Source organism: Salvelinus namaycush, chromosome 39 (genome assembly GCF_016432855.1).
Source record: "Salvelinus namaycush isolate Seneca chromosome 39, SaNama_1.0, whole genome shotgun sequence".
Taxonomy (NCBI): Eukaryota; Metazoa; Chordata; class Actinopteri; order Salmoniformes; family Salmonidae; genus Salvelinus; species Salvelinus namaycush.
Window position 1 is genome coordinate 1,759,824 of NC_052345.1, and position 27,539 is coordinate 1,787,362.

General features: G+C 41.6%; 1 protein-coding gene across 1 annotated transcript; it reads right to left on the reverse strand.

Moving 5' to 3' along the window:
- Positions 1-305: 305 nt before the first annotated feature.
- Positions 306-23,000, reverse strand: LOC120032503 (phosphatidylinositol 4-kinase type 2-alpha). The gene is made up of 9 exons (XM_038978614.1): positions 22,519-23,000; positions 4,205-4,405; positions 3,661-3,792; positions 3,139-3,292; positions 2,945-3,003; positions 2,543-2,642; positions 2,217-2,350; positions 2,064-2,123; positions 306-1,409 (listed from the first exon to the last, which is right to left on the reverse strand). Exons 1-9 carry the CDS (start codon positions 22,855-22,857, stop codon positions 1,248-1,250), a joined length of 1,341 nt encoding a protein of 446 aa, XP_038834542.1. The 5' UTR covers positions 22,858-23,000; the 3' UTR covers positions 306-1,247.
- Positions 23,001-27,539: the final 4,539 nt, after the last annotated feature.

The following is a 27,539-nucleotide window of genomic DNA, read 5'->3' on the forward strand; positions in this document are numbered from 1 at the left end:
GTACCTGGTAGATATCCAAGTCCTTTCGGGTTTAGTTGTAGGCTAGGTGTAAACAACATGGGAAGACATTTACAGAGCATTAACTCATGACAGTTATCACTCTGTACTGAAAGTGGTCCAACAGTGGACTAATGAATAAAACTAAGATTTAAGTTTGAGTGAAATATCCATTTAAGGGTTATGGTTGACATGCAAATCTGTCGAGGTAAACTTGCATATATGTATTTGTGTGCATAGGTTTGTCTGACAAATAGATGAATGTCGTCACCAAATAAAGTGGGGGGAAATAAGAATAAAGTCTTCTCTCTAAATAAAACACATTTATCAAAACAAACGACAAGATACATGGTATTAATGTAATACAGTTTTGTTATAATCTTTCATTAAATATATTACATACAAATTATACAGTGCATTGTCACAATACATTTCAGGTCAGTTAGAATCTGTGGCAACAGCAGGAAGTCCTGATAGTGTGTTTTCAAAAAAACGTGTCCATCTTTCTCCCACAAGTCAGAAAAAATACCAGAAATCAAAGTAAACAGAAGCGATGGGCGACATCTTAAATGTATTTGACTACAGAATGGTAGAGAGAAAAATCTGTTCTACTTTTCCCCTGTTATTTTCAGAAAGGGGGGAAAGTAGTAGTTTCTCCAAATGTGGCCCCCTAAAACTTCAACGCGCTGCAGTACCTTGCAGTTCCTCATCCGAAGACAAAGGGGGCAGTAGAGAGCCGTGAGAGCAATGAGTCCGCATGGCTGTTGCTGTCCACAGAGTGGCCGTCATAAGGAATGCAACACCACCTCTCACCCAAACGGGGGGAGAAAGAGAGAGGGGCTTTAAAACTGCAGTGGCTGAGTTAAGTGTCTGTTTCCCAAATGGAACCCTATGGGCCCTGGTCAAAAGTAGTGCACTAGGGAATAGGGTTCCTTTTGGGACATAGACTGTGTGCAACTCCATAGAAAGGGAGTTTACTAAGCCCCTCATATAGACTCCATTCCTTATAGGAAGATATATCATCTTTGACATCCAAACAAGGCACAGAGACAAACTGACGGAGGGATATGCGTTCTCTTCCTTTGTCCTCAGTCCTCATCTTCCTCAGTCCTCATCTTCCTCAGTCATTCTCAATACCGTCTGTGTCCGTCGGGGGTAGGAGAGGGCGGGGGGCGGAGAGACTCCTCACTCGTTGGCCTTTACACACATACATTTGACGTACACACTTGCTCACTCCTCCTCCTCCTCCTCTACCACCGGGTGAAGAAGGGTCTCCTGCTCTGGAAGCTCTGTGTGTAAGACTCACTGTTGGCCCTCTGTGGTGCTCTGGCTGTTTCTACTATAACTGGAGGCATCTGGACAAGCTGGAGGGGGGTCTTACTGTCCTTCAGAGCCTGGCTGAGGTTCAGGATCTAGGCCACCAGAGGCGGTGGGGGGGGGGGGGGGGGGGTGGAGGAATGAGAGAGAGACCGACAGGTTAGATACTCTCCATAAGGGCATGACATCTGTGATGCATTGTGGGTCAATTGTGACTGACTGATCAACAAAGAATGGGAAGTTATTTCTAAATAAAATAGTTATTTCCAACTTCAATTAAAAATCAATCACTGAACACGACCGGCGCTTATTAGAGACAGGCTTCTATTTCCTTAATGCGCACAGCTTTTGCCCAATCAAAATGTTGAGAAGACTACCACACGGTTTACTGTGACCAGTATACACATTAGAGTAACACATCCAGGGCAGGTTAGGCTTGCAGAGACTGCCTAGTAACCCCAGAGTTCCTGTCTCAGCACCATTCTCTCACTCAGTCTCTCGTATCGGCTATAGTTGAGACGACCACGTCACACCACACTACTGTCTCATCCAAAGACGTTGCTCTGCTTTACGTTACTCACTGACTTTCACTTGTAAACAATTCATCTAGACCCGGCTTTTATTTGCTGAAATGTGTGCCGATGCCCAGGCTATTAAACATGGACAGGCGGCGTTTAGACACTCTGCGTTTAATTGAACTTTTCCGGGATATATTATTTAAAAAGAGGCTTGGCGTATTTAAAACATACCTGTCCTCTCATAACAGCTATCTGCCTGTGGAACTGCCCTCTGTCGAAGCCTGGGTCTTTCTGCAACACACAGGTCAAGGGTCAAAAATAGAAACACCATCAAAGCTTGGATAATCAGTTCAGTTTGAAGTTAGCTCCCTCCCTCCTCCTCACCTTAAACAGTTCGTACAGGTCTTCCTCCAGATCTTTGATAAAGTTGGGATCGGCCAGTTTGGGCAGAACCAGCTCTCTTATCTCCTGGGAGAACGGAACCTTGGCTTGGGACAGCCACGCCCAGTAGAACGGGTCTACGATTGGTCAAAAAATTAATCAACTTCAGTAAGAAATGCAATGATTGGTCACAGAGAAGGTGCATCTCTATAGGGTGCTCTGTGATTGGTCAGTGGGAAAGTGTGTCTCTACAAACTGCTCTGTGATTGGTCAGAGCATCTCTACAAGCTGTTCAGTGATTGGTTGAGGAGGCAGAGGGCGGTGCTTACAGGCTCTCCAGGAGTCGGGGTGTTTGAGAGGGAAGGCCAGTCCGTTGTCTATAGCAGCTAGTTGGATGATAGGATCCTTCACTACTACCCAGTCTGTGTCCTGGACAGAGAGAGTGGAGGGGAGAGAGAGAGAGGAAGGGAGAGAGAGAGAGATACAAGAGAGAGAGAGAGAAGGGACAGAGAGAGAGAGAGAGGAGGGGAGAGAGAGAGAGAGGAGGGGTGATAGACAGGGAGGGGGTAGACGGAGAGGTGGAAAGAGAGCACTCTGAGTCAGACATAAGTGCATAAGAGTACTACCCCCCCCAGAACAGACACCGAAAAAGGAACAGACACACGAGGTTTCGGTGCCTGTTCTGGTGTGTGTGTGTGTGTGTGTGTGTGTGTGTGTGTGTGTGTGCTTACCCTGCTTCCCTGGTCCATGGGACAGTCATATTTTAGAAGCCAGTTATCGTTTCCCCGATCTGTGGAGACAGAGAGGTGTTAGAGTTTAATGTACCTTCCACATCACCATTTCTAAAAGGGATTGACATGTCACATATTCACACAGGTGTCAGTCGGCCTGCTTGTCCTTCACTGTCATCGCCTTGGTTACGTACCTGTGTTCCTGATGATGTAATCGAGGACCACCAGCCTCTCAAACTGTAGTTGCATCTGTCTGTTGGTGTTCTCTGGCAAGGGGTCTGCCTCAAACCTCCGCAGCCAGAAGTCTGCATCCTTAAAGCCCTCAACGAAGATCTGGAACGAACCCAACTGGAGGACAGGAGGGAGAGAGAGGAGGGAGAGAGAGAGAGGGTGGAAGGGGTGGGAGAGAGAGAGGGTGGAAGGGGTGAGAGAGAGGGTGAGGGTGAGAGAGAGAGAGAGAGGGTGAGAGAGAGAGGTCATCATAGGATCTGTGATTTCCTCTAGATTTAATGGAGAAGTTTTAGAGTAAAGTCTAAACTTTAAAACTTTAATCTGCTAAATCTCTTTACTTCAATTAAGGATTCACTTTAAAAACCCTTCATCCTGCATTTCCCTCTGGGCGGCCTGTAGTTCAAGAATTAGTATGTGAACTAAGTAGTGCACTATAAAGGGAATAGGGTACCCTTTGGAACACAACCAGGAAGCAGCAGACGTACCTTGGGAGGCAGGCCGATCCTGTGGAAGTGTTGTCCCACTTTGGGTACCTTCTCCAGAGCCAGCCTCTTACCCCTGGACTTGACCCGGTCTATAGCGTTATAGTTAAACGTCTCACTGGCCAGGTACACCACCTAGTGGAGAGATGGGGTGGGGGCAAGAGGGTGGAGAGGGTGAAGAAGATGTAGAGAGAGAGCGAGAGAGAGGACAGGAGAGAGAGTGTGTGAAGGAAATCAAGAGAGAACCGTGACGCAGGACCTCCCAGTACCTGCGTGTCTAAGTGTGTGTGTACCTGCGTGTCTAAGTGTGTGTACCTGCGTGTCTAAGTGTGTGTGTACCTGCGTGTCTAAGTGTGTGTACCTGCGTGTCTAAGTGTGTGTACCTGCGTGTCTAAGTGTGTGTGTACCTGCGTGTCTAAGTGTGTGTGTCTAACCACTACCGTGGCCCCGGGGACTGTATTTAGTTTCTGATCGCACAGGCTTCAGACAGACAACCCTGGTTCAGTGTGTGTGTGTGTGTGTGTGTGTGTGTGTAACCCCTCCCTACCTTGGTCCTGGGTACTATGTTAAGCTCTAGTTTCTGGTCCACCAGACTGGCCCCAGCCTCAGACAGATAACCCTGGTTCAGGACCAGACAGTCCCGTCCAAAACAGCAGGGACAACACAGCTTCTGGAGCCACTTGGTCCACTTTGGGTTCAGCTGACCGTAAGGCTCCTCATTCTTAGGCTTGAACACACCGATGATCTTCTACAGAGAGAGAGAGAGAGAGACAGAGAGAGGAGAGAGAGATTTAAGTAGACATTTTCTTCTTGCAAACTCACCTGTGCTGTGAGCAAATGTAACATTGGTAAAAGATGGGATGAGTGAAGTTAAAATATGCAGAGGAGACAGAGAGGAATTTCTCCACAGGTGCTGCATGTTAACTACTACCATGCTTCATACTGTACCAACACTGTTCTGTTAACTACTACCATGCTTCACACTGTACCGACACTGTCCTGTTAACTACTACCATGTTAACTACCACCAAGCTTCACACTGTACCAACACTGTCCTGTTAACTACTACCATGTTAACTACTACCATGCTTCATACTGTACCAACACTGTTCTGTTAACTACTACCATGCTTCATACTGTACCAACACTGTTCTGTTAACTACTACCATGTTAACTACTACCATGCTTCATACTGTACCGACACTGTTCTGTTAACTACTACCATGTAAACTACCACCATGTTGTCGCTCTGGATAAGAGCGTCTGCTAAATGACTTAAATGTTAAATGTTAAACTACTACCATGCTTCATACTGTACCGACACTGTTCTGTTAACTACTACCATGTTAACTACTACCATGCTTCATACTGTACCAACACTGTTCTGTTAACTACTACCATGTTAACTACTACCATGCTTCATACTGTACCAACACTGTTCTGTTAACTACTACCATGTTAACTACTACCATGCTTCACACTGTACCAACACTGTTCTGTTAACTACAACCATGTTAACTACCACCATGCTTCACACTGTACCAACACTGTTCTGTTAACTACTACCATGTTAACTACTACCATGCTTCATACTGTACCAACACTGTTCTGTTAACTACTACCATGCTTCACACTGTACCAACACTGTTCTGTTAACTACTACCCTGTTAACTACTACCATGCTTCATACTGTACCAGCACTGTTCTGTTAACTACTACCATGTTAACTACCACCATGCTTCATACTGTACCAACACTGTTCTGTTAACTACTACCATGCTTCATACTGTACCAACACTGTTCTGTTAACTACTACCATGTTAACTACTACCATGCTTCATACTGTACCAACACTGTTCTGTTAACTACTACCATGTTAACTACTACCATGCTTCATACTGTACCAACACTGTTCTGTTAACTACTACCATGCTTCATACTGTACCAACACTGTTCTGTTAACTACTACCATGTTAACTACTACCATGCTTCATACTGTACCAACACTGTTCTGTTAACTACTACCATGTTAACTACTACCATGCTTCATACTGTACCAACACTGTTCTGTTATCTACTACCATGTTAACTACTACCATGCTTCATACTGTACCAACACTGTTCTGTTAACTACTACCATGTTAACTACTACCATGTTAACTACTACCATGCTTCACACTGTACCAACAATGTTCTGTTAACTACTACCATGTTAACTACTACCGTGCTTCATACTGTACCAACACTGTTCTGTTAACTACTACCATGTTAACTACTACCATGCTTCATACTGTACCAACACTGTTCTGTTAACTACTACCATGTTAACTACCACCATGCTTCATACTGTACCAACACTGTTCTGTTAACTACTACCATGCTTCATACTGTACCAACACTGTTCTGTTATCTACTACCATGCTTCATACTGTACCAACACTGTTCTGTTAACTACTACCATGTTAACTACTACCATGTTAACTACTACCATGCTTCATACTGTACCAACACTGTTCTGTTAACTACTACCATGTTAACTACTACCAACACTGTTCTGTTAACTACTACCATGTTAACTACTACCATGCTTCATACTGTACCAACACTGTTCTGTTAACTACTACCATGTTAACTACTACCATGCTTCATACTGTACCAACACTGTTCTGTTAACTACTACCATGCTAACTACTACCATGCTTCATACTGTACCAACACTGTTCTGTTAACTACTACCATGTTAACTACTACCATGCTTCACACTGTACCAACACTGTTCTGTTAACTACTACCATGTTAACTACTACCATGCTTCACACTGTACCAACACTGTTCTGTTAACTACTACCATGTTAACTACTACCATGCTTCATACTGTACCAACACTGTTCTGTTACCTACTACCATGTTAACTACTACCATGTTAACTACTACCATGCTTCATACTGTACCAACACTGTTCTGTTAACTACTACCATGCTTCATACTGTACCAACACTGTTCTGTTAACTACTACCATGTTAACTACTACCATGTTAACTACCACCATGCTTCACACTGTACCAACAATGTTCTGTTAACTACTACCATGTTAACTACTACCGTGCTTCATACTGTACCAACACTGTTCTGTTAACTACTACCTTGTTAACTACTACCAACACTGTTCTGTTAACTACTACCATGTTAACTACTACCATGTTAACTACCACCATGCTTCACACTGTACCAACACTGTTCTGTTAACTACTACCTTGTTAACTACTACCAACACTGTTCTGTTATCTACTACCATGTTAACTACTACCAACACTGTTCTGTTAACTACTACCACGTTAACTACTACCAACACTGTTCTGTTAACTACTACCATGTTAACTACTACCAACACTGTTCTGTTAACTACTACCATGTTAACTACTACCAACACTGTTCTGTTAACTACTACCATGTTAACTACTACCAACACTGTTCTGTTAACTACTACCATGTTAACTACTACCAACACTGTTCTGTTAACTACTACCATGTTAACTACTACCAACACTGTTCTGTTAACTACTACCATGTTAACTACTACCAACACTGTTCTGTTAACTACTACCAACACTGTTCTGTTATCTACTACCACGTTAACTACTACCAACACTGTTCTGTTAACTACTACCACGTTAACTACTACCAACACTGTTCTGTTAACTACTACCAACACTGTTCTGTTAACTACTACCATGTTAACTACTACCAACACTGTTCTGTTAACTACTACCATGTTAACTACTACCAACACTGTTCTGTTAACTACTACCAACACTGTTCTGTTATCTACTACCATGTTAACTACTACCAACACTGTTCTGTTAACTACTACCACGTTAACTACTACCAACACTGTTCTGTTAACTACTACCATGTTAACTACTACCAACACTGTTCTGTTAACTACTACCATGTTAACTACTACCAACACTGTTCTGTTAACTACTACCATGTTAACTACTACCAACACTGTTCTGTTAACTACTACCATGTTAACTACTACCAACACTGTTCTGTTATCTACTACCATGTTAACTACTACCAACACTGTTCTGTTAACTACTACCACGTTAACTACTACCAACACTGTTCTGTTAACTACTACCATGTTAACTACTACCAACACTGTTATGTTAACTACTACCAACACTGTTCTGTTAACTACTACCATGTTAACTACTACCCTGCTTCATACTGTACCAACACTGTTCTGTTAACTACTACCATGTTAACTACTACCAACACTGTTCTGTTAACTACTACCATGTTAACTACTACCATGCTTCACACTGTACCATGCTTCATACTGCACCAACACTGTTCTGTTAACTACTACCATGTTAACTACTACCAACACTGTTCTGTTAACTACTACCATGTTAACTACTACCATGCTTCACACTGTACCAACACTGTTCTGTTAACTACTACCATGTTACCTACTACCATGCTTCATACTGTACCAACACTGTTCTGTTACCTACTACCATGTTAACTACTACCATGTTAACTACTACCATGCTTCATACTGTACCAACACTGTTCTGTTAACTACTACCATGCTTCATACTGTACCAGCACTGTTCTGTTAACTACTACCATGTTAACTACCACCATGCTTCATACTGTACCAACACTGTTCTGTTAACTACTACCATGTTAACTACTACCGTGCTTCATACTGTACCAACACTGTTCTGTTAACTACTACCTTGTTAACTACTACCAACACTGTTCTGTTAACTACTACCATGTTAACTACTACCATGTTAACTACCACCATGCTTCACACTGTACCAACAATGTTCTGTTAACTACTACCATGTTAACTACTACCATGCTTCATACTGTACCAACACTGTTCTGTTAACTACTACCAACACTGTTCTGTTATCTACTACCATGTTAACTACTACCAACACTGTTCTGTTAACTACTACCACGTTAACTACTACCAACACTGTTCTGTTAACTACTACCATGTTAACTACTACCAACACTGTTCTGTTAACTACTACCATGTTAACTACTACCAACACTGTTCTGTTAACTACTACCACGTTAACTACTACCAACACTGTTCTGTTAACTACTACCAACACTGTTCTGTTAACTACTACCATGTTAACTACTACCCTGCTTCATACTGTACCAACACTGTTCTGTTAACTACTACCATGTTAACTACTACCAACACTGTTCTGTTAACTACTACCATGCTTCACACTGTACCATGCTTCATACTGCACCAACACTGTTCTGTTAACTACTACCATGTTAACTACTACCAACACTGTTCTGTTAACTACTACCATGCTTCATACTGTACCATGCTTCATACTGCACCAACACTGTTCTGTTAACTACTACCATGTTAACTACTACCAACACTGTTCTGTTAACTACTACCATGTTAACTACTACCATGTTAACTACTACCATGCTTCATACTGTACCAACACTGTCCTGTTAACTACTACCATGTTAACTACTACCAACACTGTTCTGTTAACTACTACCATGTTAACTACTACCAACACTGTTCTGTTATCTACTACCATGCTTCATACTGTGCCAACACTGTTCTGTTAACTACTACCATGTTAACTACTACCAACACTGTTCTGTTAACTACTACCATGCTTCACACTGTACCATGCTTCATACTGCACCAACACTGTTCTGTTAACTACTACCATGTTAACTACTACCAACACTGTTCTGTTAACTACTACCATGCTTCATACTGTACCATGCTTCATACTGTACCAACACTGTTCTGTTAACTACTACCATGTTAACTACTACCAACACTGTTCTGTTAACTACTACCATGTTAACTACTACCATGTTAACTACTACCATGCTTCATACTGTACCGACACTGTTCTGTTAACTACTACCATGTTAACTACTACCAACACTGTTCTGTTAACTACTACCATGTTAACTACTACCATGCTTCACACTGTACCATGCTTCATACTGCACCAACACTGTTCTGTTAACTACTACCATGTTAACTACTACCAACACTGTTCTGTTAACTACTACCATGTTAACTACTACCATGCTTCACACTGTACCATGCTTCATACTGCACCAACACTGTTCTGTTAACTACTACCATGTTAACTACTACCAACACTGTTCTGTTAACTACTACCATGTTAACTACTACCAACACTGTTATGTTAACTACTACCAACACTGTTCTGTTAACTACTACCATGTTAACTACTACCAACACTGTTCTGTTAACTACTACCATGTTAACTACTACCAACACTGTTCTGTTAACTACTACCATGTTAACTACTACCAACACTGTTCTGTTAACTACTACCATGTTAACTACTACCAAAACTGTTCTGTTAACTACTACCATGTTAACTACTACCATGCTTCATACTGTACCGACACTGTTCTGTTAACTACTACCATGTAAACTACCACCATGTTAACTACTACCATGCTTCATACTGTACCAACACTGTTCTGTTAACTACTACCATGCTAACTACTACCAACACTGTTCTGTTAACTACTACCATGTTAACTACTACCATGCTTCACACTGTACCATGCTTCATACTGCACCAACACTGTTCTGTTAACTACTACCATGTTAACTACTACCAACACTGTTCTGTTAACTACTACCATGCTTCACACTGTACCATGCTTCATACTGCACCAACACTGTTCTGTTAACTACTACCATGTTAACTACTACCAACACTGTTCTGTTAACTACTACCATGTTAACTACTACCAACACTGTTATGTTAACTACTACCAACACTGTTCTGTTAACTACTACCATGTTAACTACTACCAACACTGTTCTGTTAACTACTACCATGTTAACTACTACCAACACTGTTCTGTTAACTACTACCATGTTAACTACTACCAACACTGTTCTGTTAACTACTACCATGTTAACTACTACCAACACTGTTCTGTTAACTACTACCATGTTAACTACTACCAACACTGTTCTGTTAACTACTACCAACACTGTTCTGTTAACTACTACCATGTTAACTACTACCCTGCTTCATACTGTACCAACACTGTTCTGTTAACTACTACCATGTTAACTACTACCAACACTGTTCTGTTAACTACTACCATGTTAACTACTACCATGCTTCACACTGTACCATGCTTCATACTGCACCAACACTGTTCTGTTAACTACTACCATGTTAACTACTACCAACACTGTTCTGTTAACTACTACCATGCTTCATACTGTACCAACACTGTTCTGTTAACTACTACCATGTTAACTACTACCAACACTGTTCTGTTAACTACTACCATGCTTCATACTGTACCAACACTGTTCTGTTAACTACTACCATGTTAACTACTACCAACACTGTTCTGTTAACTACTACCATGTTAACTACTACCATGCTTCATACTGTACCATGCTTCATACTGCACCAACACTGTTCTGTTAACTACTACCATGTTAACTACTACCAACACTGTTCTGTTAACTACTACCATGTTAACTACTACCAACACTGTTCTGTTAACTACTACCATGTTAACTACTACCATGCTTCATACTGTACCAACACTGTTCTGTTAACTACTACCATGCTTCATACTGTACCAACACTGTTCTGTTAACTACTACCATGTTAACTACTACCATGCTTCATACTGTACCAACACTGTTCTGTTAACTACTACCATGCTAACTACTACCAACACTGTTCTGTTAACTACTACCATGTTAACTACTACCATGCTTCACACTGTACCATGCTTCATACTGCACCAACACTGTTCTGTTAACTACTACCATGTTAACTACTACCAACACTGTTCTGTTAACTACTACCATGTTAACTACTACCATGCTTCATACTGTACCAACACTGTTCTGTTAACTACTACCATGTTAACTACTACCATGCTTCATACTGTACCAACACTGTTCTGTTAACTACTACCAACACTGTTCTGTTATCTACTACCATGTTAACTACTACCAACACTGTTCTGTTAACTACTACCACGTTAACTACTACCAACACTGTTCTGTTAACTACTACCATGTTAACTACTACCAACACTGTTCTGTTAACTACTACCATGTTAACTACTACCAACACTGTTCTGTTAACTACTACCATGTTAACTACTACCAACACTGTTCTGTTAACTACTACCACGTTAACTACTACCAACACTGTTCTGTTAACTACTACCATGTTAACTACTACCAACACTGTTATGTTAACTACTACCAACACTGTTCTGTTAACTACTACCATGTTAACTACTACCCTGCTTCATACTGTACCAACACTGTTCTGTTAACTACTACCATGTTAACTACTACCAACACTGTTCTGTTAACTACTACCATGTTAACTACTACCATGCTTCACACTGTACCATGCTTCATACTGCACCAACACTGTTCTGTTAACTACTACCATGTTAACTACTACCAACACTGTTCTGTTAACTACTACCATGTTAACTACTACCATGCTTCATACTGTACCAACACTGTTCTGTTAACTACTACCATGTTATCTACTACCATGTTAACTACTATCATGCTTCATACTGTACCAACACTGTCCTGTTAACTACTACCATGTTAATTACTACCAACACTGTTCTGTTAACTACTACCATGTTAACTACTACCATGCTTCACACTGTACCATGCTTCATCCTGCACCAACACTGTTCTGTTAACTACTACCATGTTAACTACTACCAACACTGTTCTGTTAACTACTACCATGCTTCACACTGTACCATGCTTCATACTGCACCAACACTGTTCTGTTAACTACTACCATGTTAACTACTACCAACACTGTTCTGTTAACTACTACCATGTTAACTACTACCAACACTGTTCTGTTAACTACTACCATGTTAACTACTACCAACACTGTTATGTTAACTACTACCAACACTGTTCTGTTAACTACTACCATGTTAACTACTACCAACACTGTTCTGTTAACTACTACCATGTTAACTACTACCAACACTGTTCTGTTAACTACTACCATGTTAACTACTACCAACACTGTTCTGTTAACTACTACCATGTTAACTACTACCAACACTGTTCTGTTAACTACTACCATGTTAACTACTACCAACACTGTTCTGTTAACTACTACCAACACTGTTCTGTTACCTACTACCATGTTAACTACTACCATGCTTCATACTGTACCAACACTGTTCTGTTAACTACTACCATGTTAACTACTACCAACACTGTTCTGTTAACTACTACCATGTTAACTACTACCATGCTTCACACTGTACCATGCTTCATACTGCACCAACACTGTTCTGTTAACTACTACCATGTTAACTACTACCAACACTGTTCTGTTAACTACTACCATGTTAACTACTACCAACACTGTTCTGTTAACTACTACCATGTTAACTACTACCATGCTTCATACTGTACCAACACTGTTCTGTTAACTACTACCATGCTTCATACTGTACCAACACTGTTCTGTTAACTACTACCATGTTAACTACTACCATGCTTCATACTGTACCAACACTGTTCTGTTAACTACTACCATGTTAACTACTACCAACACTGTTCTGTTAACTACTACCATGTTAACTACTACCATGCTTCATACTGTACCAACACTGTTCTGTTAACTACTACCATGTTAACTACTACCATGCTTCATACTGTACCGACACTGTTCTGTTAACTACTATCATGCTTCATACTGTACCAACACTGTCCTGTTAACTACTACCATGTTAACTACTACCAACACTGTTCTGTTAACTACTACCATGTTAACTACTACCAACACTGTTCTGTTAACTACTACCATGTTAACTACTACCATGTTAACTACTACCATGTTAACTACTACCATGTTAACTACTACCATGTTAACTACTACCATGCTTCATACTGTACCAACACTGTTCTGTTATCTACTACCATGTTAACTACTACCATGTTAACTACTACCATGCTTCACACTGTACCATGCTTCACACTGTACCAACACTGTTCTGTTAACTACTACCATGTTAACTACTACCAACACTGTTCTGTTAACTACTACCATGTTAACTACTACCAACACTGTTCTGTTAACTACTACCATGTTAACTACTACCAACACTGTTCTGTTAACTACTACCATGTTAACTACTACCAACACTGTTCTGTTAACTACTACCATGTTAACTACTACCAACACTGTTCTGTTAACTACTACCAACACTGTTCTGTTAACTACTACCATGTTAACTACTACCCTGCTTCATACTGTACCAACACTGTTCTGTTAACTACTACCATGTTAACTACTAACAACACTGTTCTGTTAACTACTACCATGTTAACTACTACCATGCTTCACACTGTACCATGCTTCATACTGCACCAACACTGTTCTGTTAACTACTACCATGTTAACTACTACCAACACTGTTCTGTTAACTACTACCATGTTAACTACTACCAACACTGTTCTGTTAACTACTACCATGTTAACTACTACCAACACTGTTCTGTTAACTACTACCATGTTAACTACTACCAACACTGTTCTGTTAACTACTACCAACACTGTTCTGTTAACTACTACCATGTTAACTACTACCCTGCTTCATACTGTACCAACACTGTTCTGTTAACTACTACCATGTTAACTACTACCAACACTGTTCTGTTAACTACTACCATGTTAACTACTACCATGCTTCACACTGTACCATGCTTCATATTGTACCAACACTGTTGTGTTAACTACTACCATGTTAACTACTACCAACACTGTTCTGTTATCTACTACCATGTTAACTACTACCATGCTTCATACTGTACCAACACTGTTCTGTTAACTACTACCATGCTTCATACTGTACCAACACTGTTCTGTTAACTACTACCATGTTAACTACTACCATGCTTCATACTGTACCAACACTGTTCTGTTAACTACTACCATGTTAACTACTACCAACACTGTTCTGTTAACTACTACCATGTTAACTACTACCATGCTTCATACTGTACCAACACTGTTCTGTTAACTACTACCATGTTAACTACTACCATGCTTCATACTGTACCAACACTGTTCTGTTAACTACTACCAACACTGTTCTGTTATCTACTACCATGTTAACTACTACCAACACTGTTCTGTTAACTACTACCACGTTAACTACTACCAACACTGTTCTGTTAACTACTACCATGTTAACTACTACCAACACTGTTCTGTTAACTACTACCATGTTAACTACTACCAACACTGTTCTGTTAACTACTACCATGTTAACTACTACCAACACTGTTCTGTTAACTACTACCACGTTAACTACTACCAACACTGTTCTGTTAACTACTACCATGTTAACTACTACCAACACTATTATGTTAACTACTACCAACACTGTTCTGTTAACTACTACCATGTTAACTACTACCCTGCTTCATACTGTACCAACACTGTTCTGTTAACTACTACCATGTTAACTACTACCAACACTGTTCTGTTAACTACTACCATGTTAACTACTACCATGCTTCACACTGTACCATGCTTCATACTGCACCAACACTGTTCTGTTAACTACTACCATGTTAACTACTACCAACACTGTTCTGTTAACTACTACCATGTTAACTACTACCATGCTTCATACTGTACCAACACTGTTCTGTTAACTACTACCATGTTAACTACTACCATGTTAACTACTACCATGCTTCATACTGTACCAACACTGTCCTGTTAACTACTACCATGTTAACTACTACCAACACTGTTCTGTTAACTACTACCATGTTAACTACTACCATGCTTCACACTGTACCATGCTTCATACTGCACCAACACTGTTCTGTTAACTACTACCATGTTAACTACTACCAACACTGTTCTGTTAACTACTACCATGCTTCACACTGTACCATGCTTCATACTGCACCAACACTGTTCTGTTAACTACTACCATGTTAACTACTACCAACACTGTTCTGTTAACTACTACCATGTTAACTACTACCAACACTGTTCTGTTAACTACTACCATGTTAACTACTACCAACACTGTTATGTTAACTACTACCAACACTGTTCTGTTAACTACTACCATGTTAACTACTACCAACACTGTTCTGTTAACTACTACCATGTTAACTACTACCAACACTGTTCTGTTAACTACTACCATGTTAACTACTACCAACACTGTTCTGTTAACTACTACCATGTTAACTACTACCAACACTGTTCTGTTAACTACTACCATGTTAACTACTACCAACACTGTTCTGTTAACTACTACCAACACTGTTCTGTTAACTACTACCATGTTAACTACTACCCTGCTTCATACTGTACCAACACTGTTCTGTTAACTACTACCATGTTAACTACTACCAACACTGTTCTGTTAACTACTACCATGTTAACTACTACCATGCTTCACACTGTACCATGCTTCATACTGCACCAACACTGTTCTGTTAACTACTACCATGTTAACTACTACCAACACTGTTGTGTTAACTACTACCATGTTAACTACTACCAACACTGTTCTGTTAACTACTACCATGTTAACTACTACCATGCTTCATACTGTACCAACACTGTTCTGTTAACTACTACCATGCTTCATACTGTACCAACACTGTTCTGTTAACTACTACCATGTTAACTACTACCATGCTTCATACTGTACCAACACTGTTCTGTTAACTACTACCATGTTAACTACTACCAACACTGTTCTGTTAACTACTACCATGTTAACTACTACCATGCTTCATACTGTACCAACACTGTTCTGTTAACTACTACCATGTTAACTACTACCATGCTTCATACTGTACCGACACTGTTCTGTTAACTACTACCATGCTTCATACTGTACCAACACTGTTCTGTTAACTACTACCATGTTAACTACTACCAACACTGTTCTGTTAACTACTACCATGTTAACTACTACCAACACTGTTCTGTTAACTACTACCATGTTAACTACTACCATGTTAACTACTACCATGTTAACTACTACCATGTTACCTACTACCATGTTAACTACTACCATGCTTCATACTGTACCAACACTGTTCTGTTATCTACTACCATGTTAACTACTACCATGTTAACTACTACCATGCTTCACACTGTACCATGCTTCACACTGTACCAACACTGTTCTGTTAACTACTACCATGTTAACTACTACCATGTTAACTACTACCATGCTTCACACTGTACCAACACTGTTCTGTTATCTACTACCATGCTTCATACTGTACCAACACTGTTCTGTTAAGCACCAAAGTAAATGCAAAAAGGTTAGTAGTATTTCTGGTTGTCACAATGTCCTAGTAAACCACTAGAAGTGGGTGGTTGACATCCCCCAAAAATAATTTCACTCTTTCACTTCCACAGGCAGTGTTTCAGTTGTGACAGGCAGGAGAGGACAAAGACGTTATCACTATTTCAGTTGTGACAGGCAGGAGAGGACCCAGACGTTATCACTGTTTCAGTTGTGACAGGCAGGAGAGGACCCAGACGTTATCATTGTTTGTTGTGACAGGCAGGAGAGGACCCAGACGTTATCATTGTTTGTTGTGACAGGCAGGAGAGGACCCAGACGTTATCACTGTTTCAGTTGTGACAGGCAGGAGAGGACCCAGACGTTATCACTGTTTCAGTTGTGACAGGCAGGAGAGGACCCAGACGTTATCACTGTTTCAGTTGTGACAGGCAGGAGAGGACCCAGACGTTATCACTGTTTCAGTTGTGACAGGCAGGTGAGGACCCAGACGTTATCACTGTTTGTTGTGACAGGCAGGAGAGGACCCAGACGTTATCATTGTTTGTTGTGACAGGCAGGAGAGGACCCAGACGTTATCACTGTTTCAGTTGTGACAGGCAGGAGAGGACCCAGACGTTATCACTGTTTCAGTTGTGACAGGCAGGAGAGGACCCAGACGTTATCACTGTTTCAGTTGTGACAGGCAGGAGAGGACCCAGACGTTATCACTGTTTCAGTTGTGACAGGCAGGTGAGGACCCAGACGTTATCACTGTTTGTTGTGACAGGCAGGAGAGGACCCAGACGTTATCACTGTTTGTTGTGACAGGCAGGAGAGGACCCACACCGTATCATTGTTTGTTGTGACAGACAGGAGAGGACCCAGACGTTATCACTATTTCAGTTGTGACAGGCAGGTGAGGACCCAGACGTTACCAGTGTTTCAGTTGTGACAGGCAGGAGAGGACCCAGACGTTATCACTGTTTCAGTTGTGACAGGCAGGAGAGGACCCAGACGTTATCACTATTTCAGTTGTGACAGGCAGGAGAGGACCCAGACGTTATCTCACTTTATCAAGTCATGACTCATCTGAGGTACTGTAGGTGAACAGGAATGCTCCATTTCATTTTAGTCACGGTAGCATAGCCTATGTAGCATGCGTAAGCCTATGGCATGTGGACGTACGTACGTATACCACAGGAGGCAGCTGAAGGGAGGACGGCTCATAATAATGGCTAGAATGGAGTGGTATCAAACACATGGAAACCTTGTGTTAGACGTGTTTGATTCCATTACATATATTTCGCTCCAGCCATTCCTTTGAGCCAGTCCTCCCTAATTAACTTGTTATGGATAGGGGGCAGCATTTTCACATTTGGATGAAAAGCGTGCCCAGAGTAAACTATCAAATCAAATGTTATTGGTCACATACACATGGTTAGCAGATGTTAATTCGAGTGTAGTGAAATGCTTGTGCTTCTAGTTCCGACAATGCAGTAATAACCAACGAGTAATCTAAGCTAATAATTTCACAACAACTACCTTATACACACACAAGTGTAAAGGGATAAAGAATATGTACATGAAGATTTATGAATGAGTGATGGTACAGAACGGCATAGGCAAGATGCAGTAGATATAATCGAGTACAGTATATACATATGAGATGAGTAATGTAGGGTATGTAAACATAAGTGGCATAGTTTAAAGTGACTAGTGATACATGTATTACATAAAAATGGCAAGATGCACTAGATGATATAGAGTACAGTATATACATATGAGATGAGTAATGTAGGGTATGTAAACATAATATTAAGTGGCATTGTTTAAAGTGGATAATGATAAAAAATGTACATCAATTTCCATTATTAAAGTGACCTGGAGTTGAGTCAGTATGTTGGCAGCAGCCACTCAATGTTAGTGCCTGCTACTCAGTCCCAGTTGCTAATATATGCATATTATTAGTAGATTTGGATAGAAAACTCTGAAATTTCTAAAACTGTTTGAATGATGTCTGAGTATAACAGAACTCATATGGCAGGAGAAAACCTGAGAAAAATCCAACCAGGAAGTGGGAAATCTGAGGTTTGTAGGTTTTCAACTCTTGGCCTATCAAATACACAGTGTCTATGGGGTCATTTTGCACTTCCTAAGGCTTCCACTAGATGTCAACAGTCGTTAGAACCTTGTTTGATGCTTCTACTGTGTAGTGGGGCCGAGTGAGAGGGGATTGAGTAAGGTCTTCCATGACCTGAACATGTGCTGACCATACGAGTTCATGTGAGAGCGAGCTCTGTTCCATTGCATTTCTGAAGACAAGGAATTCTCCGGTTGGAACATTATTGAAGATTTATGTTAAAAACATCCTAAAGATTGATTCTATACGTCGTTTTACATGTTTCTACGGACTGTAATATGACTTTTCGTCTGAACTTTTGCCTGGACCTGCCCGCGCGTTGTGAGTTTAGATTGTGTACTGAACGCACGAACCAAAAGGAGTAATTTGGACATAAATTATGGACTTTATGGAACAAATCAAACATTTATTGTGGAACTGGGATTCCTGGGAGTGCATTCTGATGAAGATCATCAAAGGTAAGTGAATATTTATAATGCTATTTCTGACTTATGTTGACTCCAACATGGCGGATATCTCTTTGGGTTGATTTGTCGTCTGAGCGCCGTACTCAGATTATTGCATGGTTTGCTTTTTCCGTAAAGTTTTTTTGAAATCTGACACAGCGGTTGCATTAAGGAGAAGCATATCTTTAAATCTGTGAATAACACTTGTATCTTTTATCAATGTTTATTATGAGTATTTCTGTGATTTGATGTGGCTCTGTGCAAATTCACGGGATGTTTTGGAGGCAAAGCCGAATGTAAACTGAGGTTTTTGGATATAAATATGAACTTGATTGAACAAAACATACATGTATTGTGTAACATGTTGTCCCGGGAGTGTCATCTGATGAAGAATATCAAAGGTTAGTGATTAATTTTATCAATATTTCTGCTTTTTGTGACTCCTCTCTTTGGTTGGAAAATCGCTGTATGCTTTCTGTGACTAGTTGCTGACCTAACATAATGATATGTTCTGCTTTCGCCGAAAAGCTTTTTTGAAATCGGACACTGTGGTTGGATTAACGAGAATTTTTACTTTAAAATGGTGTCTAATACTTGTATGTTTGAGAAAATTGAATTTTGAGATTTCTGTTGATTGAATTTGGCACCCTGCAATTTCATTGGCTGTTTCTAAGCGGAACCCCAGTCCTAGACAGGTTAAAGGTGCCACCGGCCGCCTGTGACGTACACACACACACATTATAAACCTAACCCTGCTTGTGGCGCGGATTAGCCTAACAGAGAGTTACCACCACTGTACTGATGACTGTTATATAAGTAGAGGGGCTGGACTAGAGGGAGAGGAGGGGTTAGACTAGAGGGAGAGGAGGGGTTAGACTAGAGGGAGAGGAGGGGTTAGACTAGAGGGAGAGGAGGGGTTAGACTAGAGGGAGAGGAGGGGTTAGACTAGAGGGAGAGGAGGGGTTAGACTAGAGGGAGAGGAGGAGTTAGACTAGAGGGAGAGGAGGAGTTAGACTAGAGGGAGAGGAGGAGTTAGACTAGAGGGAGGGGTTAGACTAGAGAGAGAGGAGGAGTTAGACTAGAGGGAGAGGAGGAGTTAGACTAGAGGGAGAGGAGGGGTTAGACTAGAGGGAGGGGTTAGACTAGAGGGAGAGGAGGGGTTAGACTAGAGGGAGAGGTTAGACTAGAGGGACAGGGGAGGGGGTGAGAGTAAAGGGGGCAATGAAGGGGGGGATTGAGAGGTAGACAGAGTGACCCAGAGTTCAGGGATAAAATACTCTCACTTCTGTGTTAAATCCTGTGACTGTATGCGAATAGCACAGATCCCTAACACACGTTACTGTAGGCCTCGGCTCACAGATCCCTAACACACGTTACTGTAGAACTCGGCTCACAGATCCCTAACACACGTTACTGTAGAACTCGGCTCACAGATCCCTAACACACGTTACTGTAGGCCTCGGCTCACAGATCCCTAACACACGTTACTGTAGGCCTCGGCTCACAGATCCCTAACACACGTTACTGTAGGCCTCGGCTCACAGATCACTAACACACGTCACTGTAGGCCTCGGCTCACAGATGCCTAACTCCCGTTACCGTAGGACTAGAAAGTCCTGGCCTTGGCTCACAGCCCTCACGTTTCTGCAACTGAGGCTAATAACGTCCTGCTGTTGATACTGTGGAGACCCTGTGTTTATATGTGCGGATATCGACTGCCACAGGAGCATGTTTCATGGCAGAGCAGATCTCTGCGCTTATAAACACAGGGTCGCTACAATACTATAGACAGACCTGGCTGAATACCGGTAGACAACGGGCTGGTTAGGAATTACACATACAGGAAGTGAAATCTGGTGGATTCCCCCACACGTCAGGACTTCCAAAGTCCCCAGAGACACTTCCATTTTTAACCAACAAATGTGACCGCATCGTGGAGTTTCAGATGATGATAAATGTTGGGTAAATTGCTACTAGTACTAGGTCTATGTCTGTGCACCAAGTCACCATAGTTTGCTTCTCCCTCATGTTTCTATCCAAAGATTAGATTTTGGTTAGAATTCTCTAGTCTGGAGTTCAATCAAATAGAAAGAGCACTATTTTCCATCCCAACAAAACCTTGTGACCATTCATCATTATTACCAAGAGTGTGTGGGTGATTACAACCCCATGAGTTCAGCGCAACAATGACAATGCGGATGCAGACGGATAGACTGTGTTGCGTGGACTGTGTGGGAGTGTACGTGTGTATTCGGGCTCTGGTCAAAAGTAGTGCACTATATAGGGAATACAGTGCCATTTGTGAGTCATTTGTCCCTGCGTTACACACACACAAAGTCTATCCGTGAGTCGAGGCCAACACATGAGAGTGAGTAGAGGGCACTAGGCTCCTCAGCTGGTGTTGCCACAGTGACACAGCTGTTCCAGATAAGAGATTGGCTAGACTGTAACTGGGTCAACTCTACTGTATGGAAGTACAGTCAATAAACAACACCAAAACTAGGCCATATTGGAGACAACAAACAGTACAATGGAGGTTGAAGTTAGACACCTGTTTCCCCAGGCGGTTTCTCCGGTGGGAGGATATATTTACAAGTCATACTGAAGGAAATAAACCAGAGGCCTTGTCCACGTTTAGAGTACATAGTGAGATGGGAGTAATTTACCTGCAATAGTGTAGCCTTCTGGACAATAAAAAGACGCACAAAACATCATTACTCAAGGATGATAACTAATGGACTTGTCAATCTCATTGTTGTCATTCATAAACAATAAAACAAAGTGTTGTACTTATCTTTGATATATGCTAGCTAAATATGACGACATGCAATCCATAGTTGCGTAGGTGAGCTAGCTAAATCGATCGATTGTGATCTCCTTTTCACTCTTTCTTACCCCTTGTGAATCTTTGACAAAGTAGCTGCCGCTGGATCCCTGGTAGATTCTCTCCGGATATATCCCTTCGTCGATGGCGCGTTCCGCCTTGCGGATGATCTCTCGAAACTCGGGATCCTCCGGGAAGTCGTTTCTATGCGGATCACGCGGTGAACCTCCTCGGTCCCGGTCCAACAACGGCTGTCTCTCCCGGCTGCGCTCCGGACTCCCGGCCGGGATGCGAACCACCGAGCCCGGCGTGCCTCCAAATCCGCCCCGGGGACTGGTGGGCTCGGTGGGGCAGAAGCCGAAGTCGTTAGAGTCCCGTAGCGGGGAAACCAACGGACTAGTTTCGTCCATACCGGGGGACGCGGAGGAAAGACTGGTAGAGAGAAAAGAGGGAAAGACGAAGGGATGAGCTTTTGTGTTCAGGATATTTACCGATAATGTAATGTCACCGTTGTCAATAAAAACAAATCAGCTGGCAGTCAGCTTCCGGGAAGAGGCGGGCCCAGTTGGTGATTGCTGGAGTGTTTGGCCAATCAGAGCTATCATCCGGCCGCAAAGGATCTTTGTGCACGCAACTATTGGCTGGAATCATAACGCCCCCTTGAAGCATGTGACAAAAAAGTGCCACACAATTTAAATACAGGACAACGAATCAAAACTCTTTGTAAATCAGTGGTATTCAAACTTTTTCATCGGGGACCGCCTTTTTTCACAAATAAGTTCTGCGGACGCCATATTTACATAAACAAATAACCTTACATTCATTGCATTTGACCTTAAATGCAACAAACCCTACCCATACTAGATTACGGAGACATAATTTATACTTCGGCAGGTAAGGGTGCTCTCGAGCAGCTAGATGTTCTTTACCATTCGGCCATCAGATTTGCCAACCAATGCTCCTTATAGGACACATCACTGCACTCTATACTCCTCTGTAAACTGGTCATCTCTGCATACCCGTCGCAAGGCCCACTGGTTGATGCTTATTTATTAAACCCTCTTAGGCCTCACTCCCCCCTATCTGAGATCTACTGCAGCCCTCACCCTCCCCATACAACCCCCGTTCTGCCAGTCACATTCTGTTAAAGGTCCCCAAAGCACGCACACACATCCCTGGGTCGCTCGTCTTTTCAGTTCGCTGCAGCTACCAACTGGAACGAGCTGCAACAAACACTCAAACTGGACAGTTTTATCTCAATCTCTTCATTCAAAGACTCAATCATGATTACTTCCGGCGCCGACAGAGATGGCCGCCTCGCCTAGCGTTCCTAGGAAACTATGCAGTATTTTGGGCCATCACTAACATTGAGTGGCTGCTGCCAACATACTGACTCAACTCTAGCCACTTTAATAAGGGAAAAATGTATGTAAGAAATGTATCACTAGTCACTTTAAACAATGCCACTTTATATAATGTTTACATACTCTACATTACTCATCTCATGTGTATATACTGTACTCTATACCATCTACTGCATCTTGCCAATGCCGTTCGGCCATCACTCATTCATATATTTTTATGTACATATTCTTGTTCATTCCTTTACACTTGTGTGTATAAGGTAGTTGTTGTGAACTTGTTAGGTTAGATTACTTGTTAGATATTACTGCATTGTCGGAACTAGAAGCACACGCATTTCGCTACACTCGCATTAACATCTGCTAACCATGTGTATGTGACAAATAATATTTGATTTCATTTAATTTGATTTCATGGACACTTCCTGACAGTTGTGGCTGCTATGCGTGATGTATTGTTGTCTCTACCTTCTTGCCCTTTGTGCTGTTGTCTGTGCCCAATAATGGTTGTACCATGTTTTGTCCTGCTACCATGTTGCTGTCATGTTGTGTTGCTATGTTGTTGTCGTATGTCTCTCTTTGTGTAGTGTGGTGTTGTCTCTTTTGTCGTGATGTGTATTTTGTCCTATATTTATATGTTATTTAATTTATTTTTAATCCCAGCCCCCCTCCCCGCAGGAGGTTTTTTGCCTTTTGGTAGGCCGTCATTGTAAATAAGACTTGCCTAGTTAAAATAAAGGTGAAATTAAAAAAATATATACAAATTATATTTTTCAAATTATCTTTCTCAAAAACGTTTGCATATTGTCCCGTACAATTATCTGTACTCTTAATTGTTTGTAAGTGTTATTTTAATACATTTTGACGACCACACTGCAGTGCCCCGGAACACCACTAGGAGTAGCGACCTCGTCTTTGAATTTAATTTAACCTTAATTTAAACTAGGCAAGTCAGATGATGGCTTTTGATAGCACTGAAAATAACTATTGTATTGATAACATAGCCTACTATCAGTCATGGAAGAAGACTGCTATAAGGTTAACTTAATGCAAAATGCATATAGCCCTATAATAAGCCAACTATAGGTAGTCATTCTGTAGAGGTGAGATGTTTACATTGTGTGCAAGCAGCATATAGCGTAGCCATAGTATAGGGCCTTAGGCTAATAGATTTTGTAGAATGGCTGCAGATCAATGGAATAGTGGTAAATGATGACCAACTGAATGCATTTCCAGAGGGAGAACAATTAGAATGTAATTTGTTATTTAACCAGGAAGTTGAGAGATAATAAAACAGTGTCTGGTTAGTATCAGGTAGGACTTGTGTCAGAAATGATGAAAACATGAAATGCCTGATATTGCATTATATCTTCATACATCCAAACACCTTTAAATTACCAACTTTAGCCTACTGTTCAGTGAAGGACATAGGCAACCTTTTGGAAGTGTCAACATTTATTTTTCGTACTTAGCCTGTAGGCTATTGTGTAACTTTTTATTGTTTTTTTAATTGTGTAACTTGATATGCCCCCATGAGGTGAAGGAGCTCCTCATAATAACAACAAATGCCGCATCATCCCGCGGATGCGTTACCAGGGGAACGAACCACCACCAACACAGTCACCGTGGGTGGCCGCCTGGCCTGCCAGTGTTTTGGGTTGGTGAATCGGCTATGTGTGCGTCCCATCTCCTTTCTCCTGAAGTCTGCACTCGTTCACAACTTCCCACAAATCTAAAAGCACTGGATTGGTGGAGGATGGGATAGAGGGAGAGTTTCTGTAAGTATTCATTAAAGGACTGTATGTGTATAGGCTAAACATAACCAACAGTATATTTCTTAGTAATTTCCTTTCAAATCAGTGAAGGGAAGTGAACAAGTAAACACTTTGGGGGAAAGGAGAGATAAACAGGGCCGCTTGGTTGGTGAGGGTGGTGGGGACGTGCCCCATGCATGCCTGGTCTAGCTGGCTTGTTGTAGCAACCACGGTTGCCACGGGGAAGGGTCAGAATGAAACATCCCTGCTGTGATGGTAGGATGGAGACCCATAACATAATCATCATCACACAGGCGAGACCGGTGAACACTTTTGGAAAAGCTTTACGCAAATAGTGTATCTTGATAGTATGCATATTGTGTAGACTTAGATATGTTCGCTGGTTATAATTTGACGCATGATTGTAGTTTTACGCATGCATTTTACGCATGACGTTTAACAAAATTGAGGCACATCTTGATTACTTCTAAATAAGCATAATTCGCTGCTCTTGTTTTATGATAGAATAGGCTACGAGGAATGGAGACATTCAATGTACTTGGGAATGAAATCTCTCCGGGAGACACACTACCTCGGCCGTCACACAACGAGACCGTTTGGAGCTTCTCACATTCACCGGGCACCGGACCTTCACCTGTATCCGAGCTCTCTTTCAGCCTAAAGAGCCTTCGATGCCACGACGGCGCGTGAGTACACACACAGTTATCACGGTTACTTAAAAGCAAAAGAAAGCTATGTGTAGGCTAGGAGATGTGGAATAATATAAGTAATACAATGTGGGCACTTTGGGACGTTGTGCGCAACAGAGCGACTGGAGACTATCAAGTCCAGTTGTTATATAGTTGGAAATCTTTTGATCTTTGTTAGTTAAAAAAATACTTCAATTTCATCCTCCACAGCGACACCCCACGCAGAAAGCTGCGACTGACGCCGGAGCTAGTGACTCCCAGTCCCCCTGGGCCCACACCGGGTTCGACGTGTGGCAGAGGGCTTGCCCCCAAGGGAGAGGAGACGCCGACAGGTCTGGGCAAGCACTGGATGACTGGCGGAGAAATACCCTATGAATGATTAGCGTTCCTCATGGCTTGATGACGCTGGGTAGAGTTAGAATGCATTAGAGGCAGAACTATTGGTTCAATCCCAAATGGGACACTGTTCCCGACATAGTGCACTACTTCTGACTAGAGCCCTATGTAGGCCCCTGTCAAAGTTAGTGCACTATTAGAGAATAGGGTGCAATTTGGGACAAAAACATTGAGATTTAAATCCAGTTTGTCCAGAATGTAAATCTCTGTATATCTTATGTTGAGCATGACTTTTCAGTTTGTGGATCATTTACATGTGTAGCTTCCCTTTTGATAAATACATTTTTCTCAAAGATTTTAAGTCAGATTTTTTTCTCACAATATTCCCTCTATGTAGGTAATGTCCTGACAGACTCCGGGAACAGGAGAAGAGGAGAGAGGTGAGGACACATGGATTCTATAAGCAAAAATTGCAAAGTGATTAGTAGGTGCCTACAAATAACAGGCGTCTGGTGACCCCTTAATTGGGGAGGACGGCTCATAGTAATGGCTGGAACGGAATGGAATGGTATGGAACACATCAAACACATAGTTTCCATGTGTTTGATATCATTCCATTCTCGCCATTCCAGCCATTATTAGGAGCCGTCCTTCCCTCAGCAGCCTCCTGTCTGCTGTCTGAATTACATTTTCAATCATTGTAGTACCATTATACTTTATAGGTTTCTCTCCCCTGCATGTTCTGCTCCTAAAATGGTGAGTGTTTACAAAGAAACTGAGGGAATAATAATCAATAAGGTACTGGAATTGGAACAGAGTGACCTGACTGGAAAAACTCTGGGCTCTAACTATATTCAGGAACATTATCATGTGATGTTCTGGTTCTGGTTGTCCAGAAGCGTCTGCGTGTGAAGCTGTCGACCCGGTTCTG

Excerpts from the sequence above, each read along its gene's own strand:
- LOC120032503 (XM_038978614.1), bottom strand. The coding sequence starts at position 22,857 with ATGGACGAAACTAGTCCGTTGGTTTCCCCGCTACGGGACTCTAACGAC. Across the intron at positions 3,293-3,660 it reads GGATCGGCCTGCCTCCCAAG|TTGGGTTCGTTCCAGATCTT; the intron begins GTACGTCTGCTG and ends CCTGTCCTCCAG. Across the intron at positions 3,004-3,138 it reads TTACATCATCAGGAACACAG|ATCGGGGAAACGATAACTGG; the intron begins GTACGTAACCAA and ends CTGTCTCCACAG.